This window comes from Bison bison, unplaced genomic scaffold (genome assembly GCF_000754665.1).
Source record: "Bison bison bison isolate TAMUID 2011002044 unplaced genomic scaffold, Bison_UMD1.0 scf7180017864460, whole genome shotgun sequence".
NCBI lineage: Eukaryota > Metazoa > Chordata > Mammalia > Artiodactyla > Bovidae > Bison > Bison bison.
In genome coordinates, this window is record NW_011495022.1 from 2,477,823 (window position 1) to 2,494,067 (window position 16,245).

At 40.9% G+C, this 16,245-nt stretch overlaps 1 protein-coding gene across 8 annotated transcripts in view; it reads right to left on the bottom strand.

The window, feature by feature from the left end:
• Positions 1 to 2,862: 2,862 nt before the first annotated feature.
• The window catches only part of OSBPL6 (oxysterol binding protein-like 6), a 154,824-nt gene continuing 141,441 nt past the window's right edge, over positions 2,863 to 16,245 (bottom strand). For all 8 annotated transcript variants that reach the window (XM_010859762.1, XM_010859766.1, XM_010859760.1 and 5 more), the window contains 5 exons: positions 10,954 to 11,098; positions 9,152 to 9,296; positions 7,354 to 7,480; positions 5,050 to 5,172; positions 2,863 to 3,791 (listed from right to left, as the gene is read on the bottom strand). In XM_010859762.1, the coding sequence (XP_010858064.1) occupies positions 3,683 to 3,791; positions 5,050 to 5,172; positions 7,354 to 7,480; positions 9,152 to 9,296; positions 10,954 to 11,098 (649 nt within the window). In that variant the 3' untranslated portion in view covers positions 2,863 to 3,682. The remainder of the gene's footprint in view (positions 3,792 to 5,049; positions 5,173 to 7,353; positions 7,481 to 9,151; positions 9,297 to 10,953; positions 11,099 to 16,245) is intronic.

Genomic DNA, 16,245 nt, shown 5'->3' on the forward strand with positions numbered 1-16,245 from the left:
TAATGCTTAATTAGTGGAATCACTGGAAATCCTAGGGGCCAGATTAATGAAGAGGAGCACAAGGTTTAGAAAATCGACAACCTGGCATCCTTTGTATGAGAAACTCCTTGATTTCTCTTACCAAAGTACATCTGGTAGTTTTCATGATATGTAATATTAAAATATCTCAAATGAGGTTTGTTTTTACAATTGTCTGGAATTTAAAGTAACCTGTGAAAAGTAATAACTTAATTAAAAAACCCAATAAAATAACAGCAAAATCTCAAAGTAAATTTGCACCCTTGGTAGCAGCATACGGAAGCAAAATAACTGGTTCCTGGTTGGCCTCTGCATGTGCTGGTGTGTGCCATCGCTCTTTTCTGTCTAGCCACATCCACAGGACCATCATCAGTTATTACTGCTTTCCTTAAAGACCGGCTCAAAAATATGCAGGAGCTTAAATAAATCACAGGGGAGGTATAAAGATATATTAAGTCCTCCTCTATTCTAGACTGTTTTAGGGGGGAAAAGTGCCCCTGAAATGTAAAGGTTTATATCAAATTCTAAGAAATAAGTCACGTTTTTATCAAGAATGATCTACTATCTAGTCTATCCTTTTGGTGTTGAAACTAGTCTCAAAAGCCCTCAAATTATGCAGATGAATACAGAGTCTCACAATTCTGCAATTATCAAATAAATAAAAAGTGAGAAAGAAATGGGGATGGGGCCATTACACTGGTGTGAATGTTTGAAGGGAACTGTTGTGAATCAGGTACTACAGAAGCATTATCTAAAACTTGATCACTTGAACTGGAATTCTACTCAGTATATCTGAATCTCAAAAGAGTTACAAAGAATGTGGTGATTTTAATTAATTTGACACTCTTCTCATTCTCACCTTGAAATCCTAGGAAGAGTTTCCGGTTAGGTCTGACCAACATTCACCTACCTGATTTGTACCTTTAACTTATTAGGTAGTAAAGGTTCATCCTCAGAGAAGGCAATGGCACCCCACTCCAGTACTCTTGCCTAGAAAATCCCATGGACGGAGGAGCCTGGTAGGCTGCAGTCCATGGGGTCACTTAGAGTCAGACATGACTGAGCGACTTCATTTTCACTTTTCACTTTCATGCATTGGAGAAGGAAATGGCAACCCACTCCAGTGTTCTTGCCTGGAGAATCCCAGGGATGGGAAGCCTGGTGGGCTGCCGTTGATGGGGTTGCACAGAGTCGGACACGACTGAAGTGATGCAGCAGCAGCAGCTGCAAAGGTCCATCCTACTAGTTATCCTCTTTTTCAAAGCCCATTGCGAGGTACAGCAGTTGCCTCCCTCTTGGGTCATGGGTCCTCATCCAGCCAACTGATTGATATGATCGTTGGTCACCTTGGGTCTTACCTTCCTACTTGTAGTATCTTATTTACAGTACCTTTATTTTGCAGAATTTATCTTTAGGCTAAAATTCGGAGACTCTTCAGGGACATGCTAGTAAATACAGACAAAAACCACTGTAAATAGTATCTAAAATTTTACCAATTAAGGGAGAACAGACTTCTTTGAGGAAGCCCACAAAATTCTAATTAAAATTTAATCAAAATTAAAGGCATGTATCTCAGGACGCATATAAAAGGATGTCAAGATGAATGGGCAGAAAAAGAATCAATAATAAGGAACATGTTACTGCCATGGGGGAAGCCACCAAAGACTTAAAATAGGAATTAAAGGCATTGAGAAACTGAGGAAGGGTTCTGCTTACATGCTCAGAGCTGGGAGTGTGCTTGATAATGAAACTGCATTCTGAACCAGTGCATGCTGTACATATAAGGTATGAAAGGGAAAGTGAAGTTGCTCAGTCGTGTCCGACTCTTTGCGACCCCGTGGACTATAGCCCACCAGGCTCCTCCGTCCATGGGATTCTCCAGGCAAGAATACTGGAGTGGGTTGCCATTTCCTTCTCCAGGGCATCTTCCTGACCCAGGGATCAAACCCAGGTCTCTCGCATTGCAGGCAGACGCTTTAACCTCTGAGTCACCAGGGTATAGACTCAGATAAAAGGAGGAATGAGTTTCAGATAATTAAAACCTGCTCCACCTAGTGGAGACTTCGGAGTTTTCCCATATGCTCTCAGCAGTCTTGGTTTGATGTAAAATAGCCATAATTAGGAATTCTTAGAGGAAAAGAAACAAAACTAAAATCAACACCTCATAATAAAAAAAATCAGTAACCTTTTCACTGCTTAAAATGACACATAAAATCTGATAATAAGAGTCTAAGAATAAAAATTTAACAGAATAAAATACATGTGATTTTATAATTCTCTAGGAAAATCTCTAAAGAGATTTTTTAAAAATATATAAGCATTTATATAATTATCTATATGCAGAAACTCAGAAATACTGATGCAAATTCCTACAAAACTTCTATATATCAGTGGAGGAAAAAAAACAAATTCTGAAATATGCAAAACACATTTCTGCCCCTCATCTCCCTCCTTTTTTGTTGGGATAGATAAATTCCTTAGCTTCAATTTTATATTTTTGCCAATAGCAAGGTAAATGTTTAATCTGTGGCTATGTATCATACAGAAACACTTGATGAAAATATGATATGTGATTTTGCATAGAACTCATTTAAACAATGCAAATAAGCTTCTAGTGTTCTCGCATCCTTTCCCAGTGGAATTCCAACAGTGCCGATGGGTCAGACACAGGATACACGTGGGCTGCCCTGTGCTTCACTCAAAAACAGTTAAGACTTAACAGTACTCCGAAGCCCACAGAGAAATTCGATACGCTTTCTGCTATTTCCTTCCAAAGTTTTAACACCAGTGACAAGTGTTCAAATCAAATACGGATGTTGCCAAATAACAGGGCACACTGGGAGCTGAGGTGGAGGAGGGATGGTTTATTAACTGTATGCAGGACAGGAGATGGACGAGCAACGTGAATACAGAGATCTACTTAGCACACCTTTTCCTTCTTGCCCTACAGACATATGATATAGTGACCAATATAGCAAAGTAAAGCACGTGTTGTTTACCTTTTTCAAGCTATTTGAGTTAGTCTCATAATTCTTTTGATCCCATAAAGTGAATCATGCCATGATTCAAAAGATCTGTCCTTCACATAAACCTAGGAACGCACATTTAAAAAAAGGATTTATTGTACATCTTTGCATTTCTTAAGGCATGAACAATGGCGTACAGATGGAACAGGTTCTGAGAAGCATCACATCTCTTTTAAAAAGGCCAGCACAGGTACACCACATCAAACGGACAAGCTCCAAGTCTGAGCTGACCAACTGCCATGGCCCTGGAGCTCCTGCAAGGAGGGGATGGCGCTTATGGTTCGTGCGTCATGTTGCTTTAAACTCTCTGGATCAGCTTTTTAAGCACCAGTTACAGTTTGTTTCTCTTTACAGACTCTTCAGACTCTGGATTTTATATTCTGCTCCTTTTATTCTGCTTTTTGAGGAGGGTGTGGATGTTTTTTAAGGAATATGGTTGCAGCAAAACAGAAAGGATCCGAAAGTGGTTAGAGGCCTTGTCTAATGCACTTCTGAAAGTTCATTATAAAGATGAATAGAAAAGCAAATGGTCGGTTTTCAATAGACCCAGAAACCACGCGGAGCTCTAAGAAACATAATTGTGCATAGTTATTTATTCATTCAGAGCGTGATATGTCGGCTAGCTCTACGTTTCCCGTTTACCAGAGAACAGGGCTATCTACTTTGCTAAAACCAGGGTCCTTTCGCAGCTCCCAGTAGGTGTCGTTAGAAACCCAGGCTTCTCTTTGATTGGCATCAATCACTTTTCTGTGAAAATATACAAATCAACATTAGACGTAAGTCTCATTCACGTGATCTGATAATTGGACCCCCTCCTGTAGATAAGGTGTGTATTAGAATCAGTACTTTGTAAGCCAGTGAACATTCTATCTGCTGGCTGATGATTTGACTATTTTTGACCAGAAATAAACTCATTTTTGTTGTGAAATGGAAGTGGGCAGGGTTCTAGGGAGAGGGGCTAAGAGCGGGGATAAGTCACCTCAAGGCAGGACTAGAAAGTGAAGGGGCCCAAAGCACGTACAAACACCGTAACTAGACCCCAGACCCACAAGAATTTTCTCTGCTTCACTGACGGGGAAGGTACACAGCCTCAGTAGCTGTAATAGCCTCTGCAGGATCCAGGCCCAGTGAAGACACTCTCAACATCTAAAGAGCAGGACTGCAGTTCCGCTCCAGGACAGCCAGGAGAGGGCAGCTAAAAGGGGTAAGAGGTTATTCTGAGCTGATGTGTCCTGATTCTAAAGGGTGGCAGATGGATCTGAAAACCACAGCTTAGTCTGTGTGATGTATTCATAATCCCTCAAATAATCCTGTAATAATCACCATGATCATACCACAGAAGGGTCAAATCTGAATGGACACAAAGCTCTATATGATAGAGGGTGTTAGTGTCAGCCACTCAGCCATGTCTGACTCTTTGCGACCCCATGGACTGTAGCCCGCCAGGCTCCTCTGTCCATGGGATTCTCCAGGCAAGAATACTGGAGTGGGTTGCCATTTCCTTCTCCAGGGGATCTTCCCAAGCCAGGGATCGAACCGGGTCTCTGACATTGCAGGCAGATTGTTTACTGTCTGAGCCACCAGGGAAGCCCCTCCATATGAAAGAAGTAAAATTAAATACTAATGAAGCCAGAATGACCCTGTGGGCAACAGGGTCCCAGCTTATCTCTGGGTGAGGGAGTGGGAACAAGTTTCTACCATTCAAAAGGATGTAGCTGGAGGATAAGGAGCCTTTTGGGCAGGACCCTCACTCTTTACTGCTGCCCATGAAAAGAAAAGAGCTGTCGAGCAGAATTTATTTCTGTGGCTACAAACTTCACGAGACCAAAAAATCTGATTCAGTATTTTCACTGCCAAGTACCAGTGACCAAAATCAGTTTAATTTTCTACCTCAAAGTGCCCTGGACATGAAACTATCCCTCATTTTCTTCTTACCCTAAGTTTTTCATTGCTTGTGGCAACCATTTGCAAAACATGAACTTGTTGCGGGAATAAACTGACTTACTTAAAAAATTTTGGTATATGTTCAAGGTTGTTTTCTTCCATGTATCGTCTTCGAGATCTCTGGAGTTCCTCTACTCTTTGCTTCTCTGCTGCTGCAGCTTCTAAGTTTCCTTCTTCCAAAAATCTAAGCAGAAAGCAGTTTATCTTTTAACATATTATCTTCTTTACTGAGGAAAAAATCATCCTATTTGCATAAACTTAAATTCTGGCTACTATGAATATAACACAATGAACAGTAACACTCTGATAACGTCCCCTTGCTCGTGCCACAGTCTCTGTCTGCCATCAGCTAAGATAGTTTCTGTGTGTGTGAAAGACACTCAGTTGTGTCAGACTCTTTGTGACCCCATGGACTGAAGCCCACCAGGCTCCTCAGTCCATGGAATTCTCCAGGCAAGAATACTGGATGGGCTGCCATTCCCTTCTCCCAGGGATCTTCCCAACCCAGGTATATTGAACCTGGGTCTTCTGCATTGCAGGCAGAAGTGAAAGGGAAGTGGTCAGCTTCTCTGTGCTGTCTAGGGTTCCAAAACTTGAGATTTTTCGGGATGACTGGAGAGTCTGAGGTTAAAACATCATCAAGTCCCGGGCTCTGCTCCTTTTCCATGTTATAATGAAGTACTTGTGAAGGGCTCCTGCGTGGAGGATGTGACCTGGCTGCTCTCCAGCTACGTTTAGAACAGATTGAGAGAGAAGCTCTCATCTTTTATTGGAAAGAGTAAAACTGATGAAAAAAGAAAAGGTAATAGTTGGGGGAAATTACAAAAGGCCACAGAAAGGAAATAAGTAGTAAATGAAATTCAGAAAGGCAATATTGAAATAGAATCAAGAAAGCAGACCCAATGGTGATTTGCAAATATTTAAATTTCAAAATGAGAGCAAAGAACAGGGATACAATATGATACACAGTGTACAGGAAGCTTATTGATAAGTTTGAATGTCAAACAGTGATACTGCATGTTCTAGAGGAAGAGTGGGGAACATAAGAAAACTGAATACTAGAAAACCCAATACTGGGGACACTTTGGCAGAAGACAGACAAAGCCACAAAGACAGTGGGAACAGAGAATCTTGGATGGAATTTGTATGACATAGAATTTCTGTAAAGAGTAAAATTAATTCTGTAGGAATAGACAACATGAGTATAGGAATATGTAAGAATAATTTTTTAAAAATCAGAAGGTATTAAAGATACTGTATATTGAGTATATCTCACACTCTAGGGGATCGAAAACATGCTGGGAAAACTCCAATTCTTGACTCAAAATATTTCTAGGTATGGGCTTCCCTGGTGGCTCAGTGATAAAGAATCCACCTGCCAATGCAAGAGACGTGGGTTTGATCCTTGGGTCAGGAAGATCCCCTGGAGAAGGAAATGGCCACACACTCCAGTATTCTTGCCTAGGAAATCCCATGGACAGAGGAGCCTGGAGGGCTACAGCTCCTGAGGTTGCAAAAGAGTCAGATACAACTTAGCTACTAAACGACAACAATAATGATTTCTAGGTATCCCTGTATCTTCTCCTCTTATTCTTCACTGAAATGGATAAAGGAGATCAACTGTATGATGATGGATAGAAACTAAATTTTTGGTATACATAAATACACAGATGTAGAAATATAATTTGTACACATGAAGATTACATATTACTACTATATATGCATGCGTGCTAAGAGGTTTCAGTCATGTCCAACTCTTAGAGACACTATGGCTGGTAGCCCACCAGGCTCCTCTGTCCATGGGACTCTCCAGGCAAGAATGCTGCAGTGGGTTGCTATGCCCTCCTCCAGGGGATCTTCCCAACCCAGAGACTGAGCCCACATCTCTTATGACTCCTACACTGGCAGGCAGGTTCTTTACCACTAGCGCCATCTGGGAAGCCCATTAGTACATACATAATGTTATAATTATATAATGTAACACCAATGTTACTTGAATAAAAAAAAGATGCTCCGTGTTAAAAAGTAATAGAAGTATAGAAGTACAAACACTGAGGTGAGGAGTGACTGTGTATTTAGTGGAGAGTTCAATAATTTGCAGACTTTTGGTAAATTGGGGGGCTGCACTTTTTGTTAAAAAACATCTGTGTTATCTTCTGTGGGGCACTTTTGTTGAGTTAATCTTCTATTATGATCATACTCTGAATACTCTTTTTCTAGGGTTAGAAGGCTCAACTCTTGCTGAGTGAATAAGGGAATGAATGATTCAGTGAATAAGCAAAGGATGGTGATGAAGGTACTGATGACTTCTGCAAGCACCATGCCATGACCTGGTGTTCATTTTAAACACCACCGCTCTGCTCACCTCTGATCTGGCCGGAATCGGGCATCTGTTGGAGGAAGGAGGTCTTTTAGTACAGGATCTAACTCGTTGAGCTCAATAGCAAACCTTGTGAAGCCATAGTAGAGCTCATAGTTGGTGGGCATGGAACCTGGAATGAAGCCAAGAAACCACTGTAAGAGGCAAAGAGGTGTACAGAGCATGCAGAGGCTGACTTAACCCGGACGTTTAACACTCACATTAACGTTAAATCTGTAGTCATAAACATTAGATTACAAATTTTAAACAATTTTATTTATGTATTTGGCTGTGCTGGGTCTTAGTTCCAGCATGTGACATCTTCAGTCTTCATTGCGGCATTAGAACACTTAATTGCAGCATGTGGGATTGAGTTCCCTGACTAGGATTGAGCCTGGGCCCCCTGTACTGGAAGCACAGTTTTAGCCACTGGATCACAGGGAAGTCCCTAGATTACAAATTTTTAAAGAGATTAAATTGGTTTTATTTTATAAGATGAAAAACTTTTATGTTGACTATTAGAACTGATAGATTCATATATTTAGTAAAATCTAGCCTTTAAAATACAACTTTGCACATAGAGTAGTCTTCACTGGCTAAACTACACCATAATTTTTCTCTCAAATATCCAACTGGGTAACTAAATGTTTGAGTGATTAACTATGAGCAGCATTGAGATATCACCAGAAATACTTATAATTTATTTCCATTTAGAAAAGAAAAAGATTCAGATCTAATGTTTACTGGCACTTTTAAACTAAATTAGAAGGTACAGCTGTTGCAGGCTCTGCACATTAATGCACTTCCAAGCTTCCAGAACAGAGCCTGAAGCTTAGTCACTACTCAGTACCTAACTGACAAATAAATGAACTAACCACTCTACTAGCAGGGAATTTATATATTCAATTGAGGTCTCTAAGGAAACTAACAACTAATTTTAAAGTTAGGAATTAACTGACAAAATTCCAATGCAAATAAATATCATGTGGATACTTGCTCCATTTGTACTTGACAGTTATATGCTAGTGTATTACCAGAGCTCTCTTGATGTCTTTTATTAAATGTCAACATATTGTAGCTCTTTGCTGCTCAAGTAAAAAGATCACTTATTCTGGTTAAATAATTGAATTTCTGGATTATGGGTGTTTGCAGGCTTTCCTTTGTTTTACTAAAACAGAGAATAAATAAAAAAAACATGAGTAAGTTTGCAAATTTCAATTATTTAAATGCTTTAATAAGTAAATCTAGCTTTGGAAATGTGGGCATTACATTTAGAGAGATTTTACATGAAGCCCAATCTGACTACACATCAGATTTGGTCTCAATTCGACAACTCCTTATTATCAAATATTGTACTTATTAATGGAGAAGGCAATGACAACCCACTCCAGTACTCTTGTCTGGAAAATCCCATGGACGGAGGAGCCTGGTAGGCCGCAGTCCATGGGGTCGCTAAGAGTCAGACACGACTGAGCAACTTTACTTTCACTTTTCACTTTCATGTATTGGAGAAGGAAATGGCAACCCACTCCAGTGTTCTTGCCTGGAGAATCCCAGGGACGGGGGAGCCTGGTGGGCTGCCGTCTATAGGGTCACACAGAGTCGGACACGACTGAAGTGACTTAGTAGCAGTACTTATTAAGCTTATAGGTTAAGTATAAATGTAACTGTAATTGCCTTAAGCATTTACGTTTATAATCTCACTATTAAAGAAAACATAAGGTGTATCTCAGATGATGGGACCTTCCCAACCTTCGGCCACTCACGGCGCCCCCTAGAGGCAGGACACTCAAGCCAGTCTCACCTGGTCTCCAGATGCACTTAGCAGAAGGGGCCACACCACAGTACAGTCCTTCATGCCATTTCCCAAACAGCCGGTGCACCACCTTCCCCTCCTGATCCATCACAACCCCCTGGACTTCATTCACATTAGAATTCCAGTAATTCACCTGGAAAAACCAAACTCCTGTTAAAACACCACATCTGTTTAATAACACCAATCCCTATAATTTTCATATGGAATATTTCCTTAACCTTGATGTTTCTCAGGCAAGCCATTTCCAGACATCTATCTCAAAATGTTTTGCAAGGAAGGGTGGCTTTCTAAGCATTAGTTGGCTTAACTTTTAAGAAAGGGATGACCCTACTCCCTGCTAGAGTATGACAGCACAGCCCAGAGAAGGCCGAGTTTCTATCTTAACTGAGTATTAATCTATAGATGAGTAATTCTTCCCATCGTCCTGTCTTGAATTTTCCTTGGCTCCTGGATTTTAATGATTTTCAATTGGCAACGCTGGAGAAAACTGTAAAATAATTTTCATAGTAGCTGTAAATAGCTGAATTTAACCAGGAAGACCTTGTTCTAGCTCTCTTCCAGCCATACTCCTTCTCAAGGGGTCAGAAGCCTGTGAGAAGTGACCCATTTGGATCCCATGGCCTCATTCTAGATGAGGTCCCAATTCCTATCCAAATGCCCTTAAGCTTATTCCATGGCCTGCACAGGCCTTTCCTTGATTCATCTACTCATAGGCAGATGAAAATGTGAATCATTAGGCCTGAGGGCTGGCCAAGAGTGGCGGTTTGAAGGCGTGTGAACAGAGTCTGGAAGTGTGGGCTGGACTGTCTATATAAATATGTGCGGCTTCTCGCAGTGCGGGGCAGAGATGGGGGTGGGGAGTAAGTGGTGAAGGCCGCGGGCCAGACTGGCTCTCCTGAGCTGCCGGGTTTCCAGCTTGGTGTTCCCAAGGGTCCAACCTAGACTTGCAGATTTTATTTTTACAAAAGTACTTTTTGTCAGTATAAACATATTTTAGTTGACAGCTTGTGGGCTTGGTTTACATATTTTAAATATTTACACATACAGAATGCGGACGACCATTTGTATTCTCACCCTGAGCCCTGCAAATATTAGAGGCAGTTTAAACTGAAGTTTAAACTGAAGTTTCTCCTAGACTAGAAACCTAAATACACACAGTTACTGTCATGACCCAGTCAGAGCAAATACTGATTCAGGCTCTTCTGTTCTGAGCCACATAATCAATCTATAAGAAAAAAAGGAAAAAAGAAAAATATCTGACATCTTCTCTTGTTAGGAAAGGTACTGCTTTTTGTTGAACTTATGTAAGATTATATATAATAGTGGCAGAGTTGGATAAGTTTATAGGGACTAGAAGCGGTCATCTCTAAGTAGCCTCAGAAAACACAACTGTGATATATTTAGCTCCCTAAAATAAGATCACTTGAATATGTTGTAATCAAGCAGGAATATAAATAGAATATAAACCAGGAGACTTGTTACAGGCAAGAAGTACTCTCTGGAATTTTACTTAATGAACTGACTTGGTGCTTAAAAAGAACATTCTTTAAAAAGAATTCTTTTTTCTGTTTCAAGATGGTGTCCTTTTTGACTTCTACATGGTCAGATGTCCGCATGCCTGGGGCAACTCCACCATCTTGTTCTGCTTTCTTAACTAAATGTCCGTAAGGATTAATATTAATTAATCCATAAGGACTGATTCACTTGCTGTTGTTTAAGGTAATTGCTCTATTTCTTTCCTAGGAAGCATTTTATATACCCTTCCTTTGCTATTGTACGGAATTATTTACCTTGACAAATGTGAGTTTGCAAATGCAAACGCTGCTTTTGGTGTTTCTAACGGTCACTTCTCCGTAATGCTCTATCCATCTCCTCCCACTCAGGATGTTGTGTATGCACGTGGTGACCTTGTTCCACACGTAGCAATCTCCATACCTAGTGAGGAATACAGCACTGAGTAAAAACAGTGAAGGTCACGAATATATATTAGTGTTTCTACCAATGAGAATATTTTTCACCAAAGCCTCCTTTTCGAACTTCACCTTCCTCTCCTTTCTTTGTTGGAAGTTTCTATGTGGTCAAGGACATTTACCACATGATTCATTCATTTAAGGAATATGTCAGTGCTTTCTATGGGCCAGGTGCTAAAGCTACCAAGTTGAGTAGGGCCTGTCTCCTGCTCTCCTGGGTCCAACAGTAAGGCAGGGGTAGATGGACGCTTCTGAGAGAAGGAGGGTCCTTAGATCTGCCAGGCATGTGGGGTGAGCGTCAAGGAAGATTTGCTAGAGGAGGTTGGTTTGGTCTAAGCTAGGAGCAAGGACAGGAAGGTACTACAGGCTGGGAAAGCAGAGACAAAGCCACAGAAGCCAAAAGAGCACAATGCATCTGGGAACCTGTGTGTAGCATGCTATAGGTGAGGGGGTGCGGAGGGGGTAAGGCTGGAAGGTGGGAGGGGGCAGAGCATGGAAGGCCCTGAAAGACACACCAATGAGTCTGGATTTACCCTGCAGGCAATGTGCCATCAAGGGAGGGGTTCAGGGTGGGGAGGGCGAGAGGCACAGCATGGCATGCACTTAAGAAAGGCTACTCTGAGGATAGGGCTTTATGCTCTGAGTTAAGCCAAAATATGTGAATAATTCCTTGGGAAAAGACAGATGAGGATAGACAACAAAAATCTAATGTAATTTCTGGGGAGTAAGGTTATAGAAAGACTGAAGAAGATGAGTCAAAGCAGAAACGATGCCCAATTGTGGTTGTATTTGGTGGTGAAAGTAAAGTCCGATGCTTTAAAGAACAATATTGCATAGGAACATGGAATACTAGGTCCACGAATCAAGGTAAATTGGATGTGCTCAAACAGGAGACGGCAAGAGTGAATAATAATATTTTAGGAATCAGTGAACTAAATGGATGGGAATGGGTGAATTTAATTCAACTCAGTTCAGTTCAGTCGCTCAGTCATGTCCGACTCTTTGTGACCCCATGGACTGCAGCACGCCAGGCCTCCCTGTCCATCACTAACTCCTGGAATTTACTCAAACTCATGTCCATTGAGTTGGTGATCCCATCCAGCCATCTCATCCTCTGTTGTCCCCTTCTCCTCCTGCCTTCAATCTTTCCCAGCATCAGGGTCTTTTCCAATGAGTCAGTTTTTTGCATCAGGTGGCCAAAGTATTGGAACTTCAGTTTCAGCATCAGTTCTTCCAATGAATATTCAGAACTGATTTCCTTTAGGATTGACTGGTTGGATATCCTTGCAGTCCAAGGGACTCTCAAGAGTCTTCTCCAACACCACAGTTCAAAAGCATCAATTCTTTGGTGCTCAGCTTTCTTTATAGTCCAACTCTCATATCCATCCATCAGATGACCATTATATCTACTGTTGTGAGGAAGAATCTCTTAGAAGGAATGGAATAGCCCTCATAGTCAAAAAAGAGTCCAAAATGCAGTACTTGGGTGCAATCTCAAAAATGACAGGATGAGCTCAGTTCATTTCCAAGGCAAACCATTCAACATCACAGTAATCCAAGTCTATGCCCCAGCCACTAATGTCAAAGATGAAGTTGAACAAATGATTCTGTGAAGATCTACAAGACCTTCTAGAACTAACACCAAAAAAAGATGTCCTTTTCATCATAAGGGACTGGAATGGAAAAGTAGGAAATCAAGAGATACCTGGAGTAACAGGCAAGTTTGGTCTTGGAGTTCAACATGAAGCAGGGCAAAGGCTAACAGAGTTTTGCCAAGAGAATGCACTGGTCATAGCAAACACCCTCTTCCAACAACACAAGAGACGACTCTACACATGGACATCACCAGATGGTCAATACTGAAATCAGATTGATTAGGTTCTTTGCAGCCACAGACGGAGAAGCTCTATGCAGTTAGAAAAAAACAAAACCTGGAGCTGACTGTGGCTCAGATCATCAGCTCTTTATTGCAAAATTGAGGCTGAAATTGAAGAAAGTAGGGAACACAACTAGGCCATCCAGGTATGACCTAAATCAAATCCCTTATGATTATACAGTGGAGGTGATGAATAGATTCAAGGTACTAGATCTTGTAGACAGAATGCTTAATGAACTATGGGCGGGGGTTCATAACACTGTACAGGAGGTGGTGACCAAAACCGTCCCCAAGCAAAAGAAATGCAAGAAGGCAAAATGGTTGTTTGAATAGGCCTTACAAATAGCTGAGAAAAGAGAAGGAGCGAAAGGCAAAGGAGAAAGGGAAAGATATACCCAACTGAATGCAGAGTTCCAGAGAACAGCAAGGAGAGCCTTCTTAAGTGAACAATGCAAAGAAATAGAGGAAAACAATAGAACTGGAAAGACTAAAGATCTCTTTAAGAAAACCGAAGATACCAAGGGAACATTTCACGCAAAGATAGACACAGTAAGGAACAAAACGGCAACGGCCTAACAGAAGCAGAAGAACTTACATGCAGAGTACGTCATATGACACGCTGGGCTGGTTGACTCACAAGCTGGAATCAAGATGGCCAGGAGAAACATCAGCAACTTCAGATATGCAGATGATATCACTTTAATGGCAGAAAGTGGAGAGGAACTAAAGAATCTCTTGATGAAAGTGAAAGAAGAGAGTGAAAATGCTGGCTTAAAACTCAACATTCAAAAAGCAAAGATCATGGCATCTGGTTCTATCACTTCATGGAAAACAGATAGGAAAAAGTGAAAACAATGTCAGATTTCATATTCTTGGGCTCCAAAATCAATGCAGACTGTGACTGCAGTCACAAAATTAAAAGATGCTTGCTCCTTGGATGGAAAGCTATGATAAACCTAGACAGCATATTAAAAAGCAAAGATATCACTTGGCTGACAAAGGTCCATACAGTCAGTCAAAGGTGTGGTTTTTCCAGTGGTCATGTAGGAATGTGAAAGTTGGACCATAAAAGAAGGCTGAGAGCTGAAGAATTGATACTTTTGAACTGTGTTCCTGGCAAAGACTCTTGAGAGTCCCTTAGAGAGCAAGGAGATCAAACTAGTCAGTCGTAAAGGAAATCAGTCCTAAATATTCACTGGAAGGACTGATGCTGAAGCTGAAGTTCCAATACTTTGGCTACCTGATGCAAAAAACTGACTCACTGGAAAAGACCAGATGCTGGGAAAGATTGAAGGCAAAAGGAGAAGGGGACAACAGAGGATGAGATGGTTGGATGGTATCACCAACTCGATGGACATGAGTTTGAGCAAGCTTCGGGAGTTGGTGATGGACAGGGAAGCCTGAAGTGCTGCAGTCCATGGGGTCACAAAGAGTCAGACATGACTGAACAATTGAACTGAACTTGAAAATGCACATTATTATATATTCAAATAAAATGCTATTTCAATCTAAAATGCTTCTGGATTTCTAGAAAATTTATGAATTGGTATGATGTAGGCACTATGTATACCTGGGAAAACTCTCTTCCTCTTGAGTTTGTAAATACTGAACATTTATTTTGTGGTCCTGAGAACTGCTCCCTTTCCCAACCATCCTCCATATTCAATACACGAGAAAACTCTGTCATTCATATAGACAAAAACAAAACAAAAACAAAATCAATTGAATGAAGAAAGAAAGAAAAACAATCAAACCTTTGGCCTCAATGTAAACTTCAATTAAACTTTAAGATGCATAGGCTATATTCAGGGGTTCCCTGGTGGTTCAATGGTAAAGAATTCACCTGCCAATGCAGGAGATGCAGGTTTGATCCCTGGAGAAGGAAATGGCAACTCACTCCAGTAGTCCTGCCTAGGAAATCCCTAAAGGGCTACAGTCCATGGGGTCGCAAAAGAGTCATGACTTAGTGACTAAACAACAATTAACAACAACAAGGCTATATTCTCCAGAAAACAACTGTATAAGGATCCCTTCCTTAATAAAGGATCCTTAATAAATATTAAGGATCACTTCCTTAATAAAATAACTTAAACATTAAAAATAGTGCCTGGGGCTAAGATGAACTCAGAAGTGAAAGTATAAATTGTATAGAAAATAAATGGCTAAAAAGAGAAACTTTCATATATAATGCAAACAGAGACACAGAGAATAGACTGGTGGTTGCCAAGGGGAGGGAGGTGGAAAGGATATGAATAGGAGTTTGGGATTATCAGATGCAAACTAGTATATATAGACTAAATAAACAACAGGGTCATGCTGTATAGCCTAGAGAACTATATTCAATATCCTGTGATAAATCATAACGGAAAAGAATATGAAAAAGAATGTATATATATATACATATATATATATAAAATGAAATTACTTTACTGTATAGTAGTAATTAACAAAATATTATAATTCAACTATATGTCAATACAAATAAAATAAAAATAAAATGCAAGTTAACATGGTGATTGGGACAGGGAGGTGCTGATGGTTGAATGGAGGGTATGTAGAGATAAAAAGGAAGCTTTGACACATATGCCAAAATTCTCATTTGCTTTTGAGGGGGTCCAGTCTCAAAACTGGAGAAGGCAATGGCACCCCATTCCAGTACTCTTGCCTGGAAACTCCCATGGACGGAGGAGCCTGGTAGGCTGCAGTCCATGGGGTTGCTAAGAGTCGGACATGACTGAGCAACTTCACTTTCACTTTTCACTTTCCTGCATTGGAGAAGGAAATGGCAACCCACTCCAGTGTTCTTGCCTGGAGAATCCCAGGGACAGTGGAGCTTGGAGGGCTGCCATCTATGGGGTTGCACAGAGTCGGACACGACTGAAGCAACTTAGCAGCAGCAGTATCAAAACTTTGGTGAAAACCAATGCAACATTGTAAAGCAATTACACTCCAATTAAATAAAAAAAAAAAAAACAACCTTTGATGAAGCTGACAGAAGCCTTGGCCATAAAGGGCAACAGCTCCTTGGCACTATCTAGAGTTTCAAAGAGCTGACTCATTTGAAGAGACCCTGATGCTGGGAAAGATAGAAGGCAGGAGGAGAAGGGGGCGACAGAGGATGAGATGGTTGGATGGCATCACCGACTCAATGGACATGAGTTTGAGCAAGCTGCGGAAGATAGTGAAAGGACAGGGAAGCCTGGTGTGCTGCAATCCATGGGGTCACAAAGAGGCAT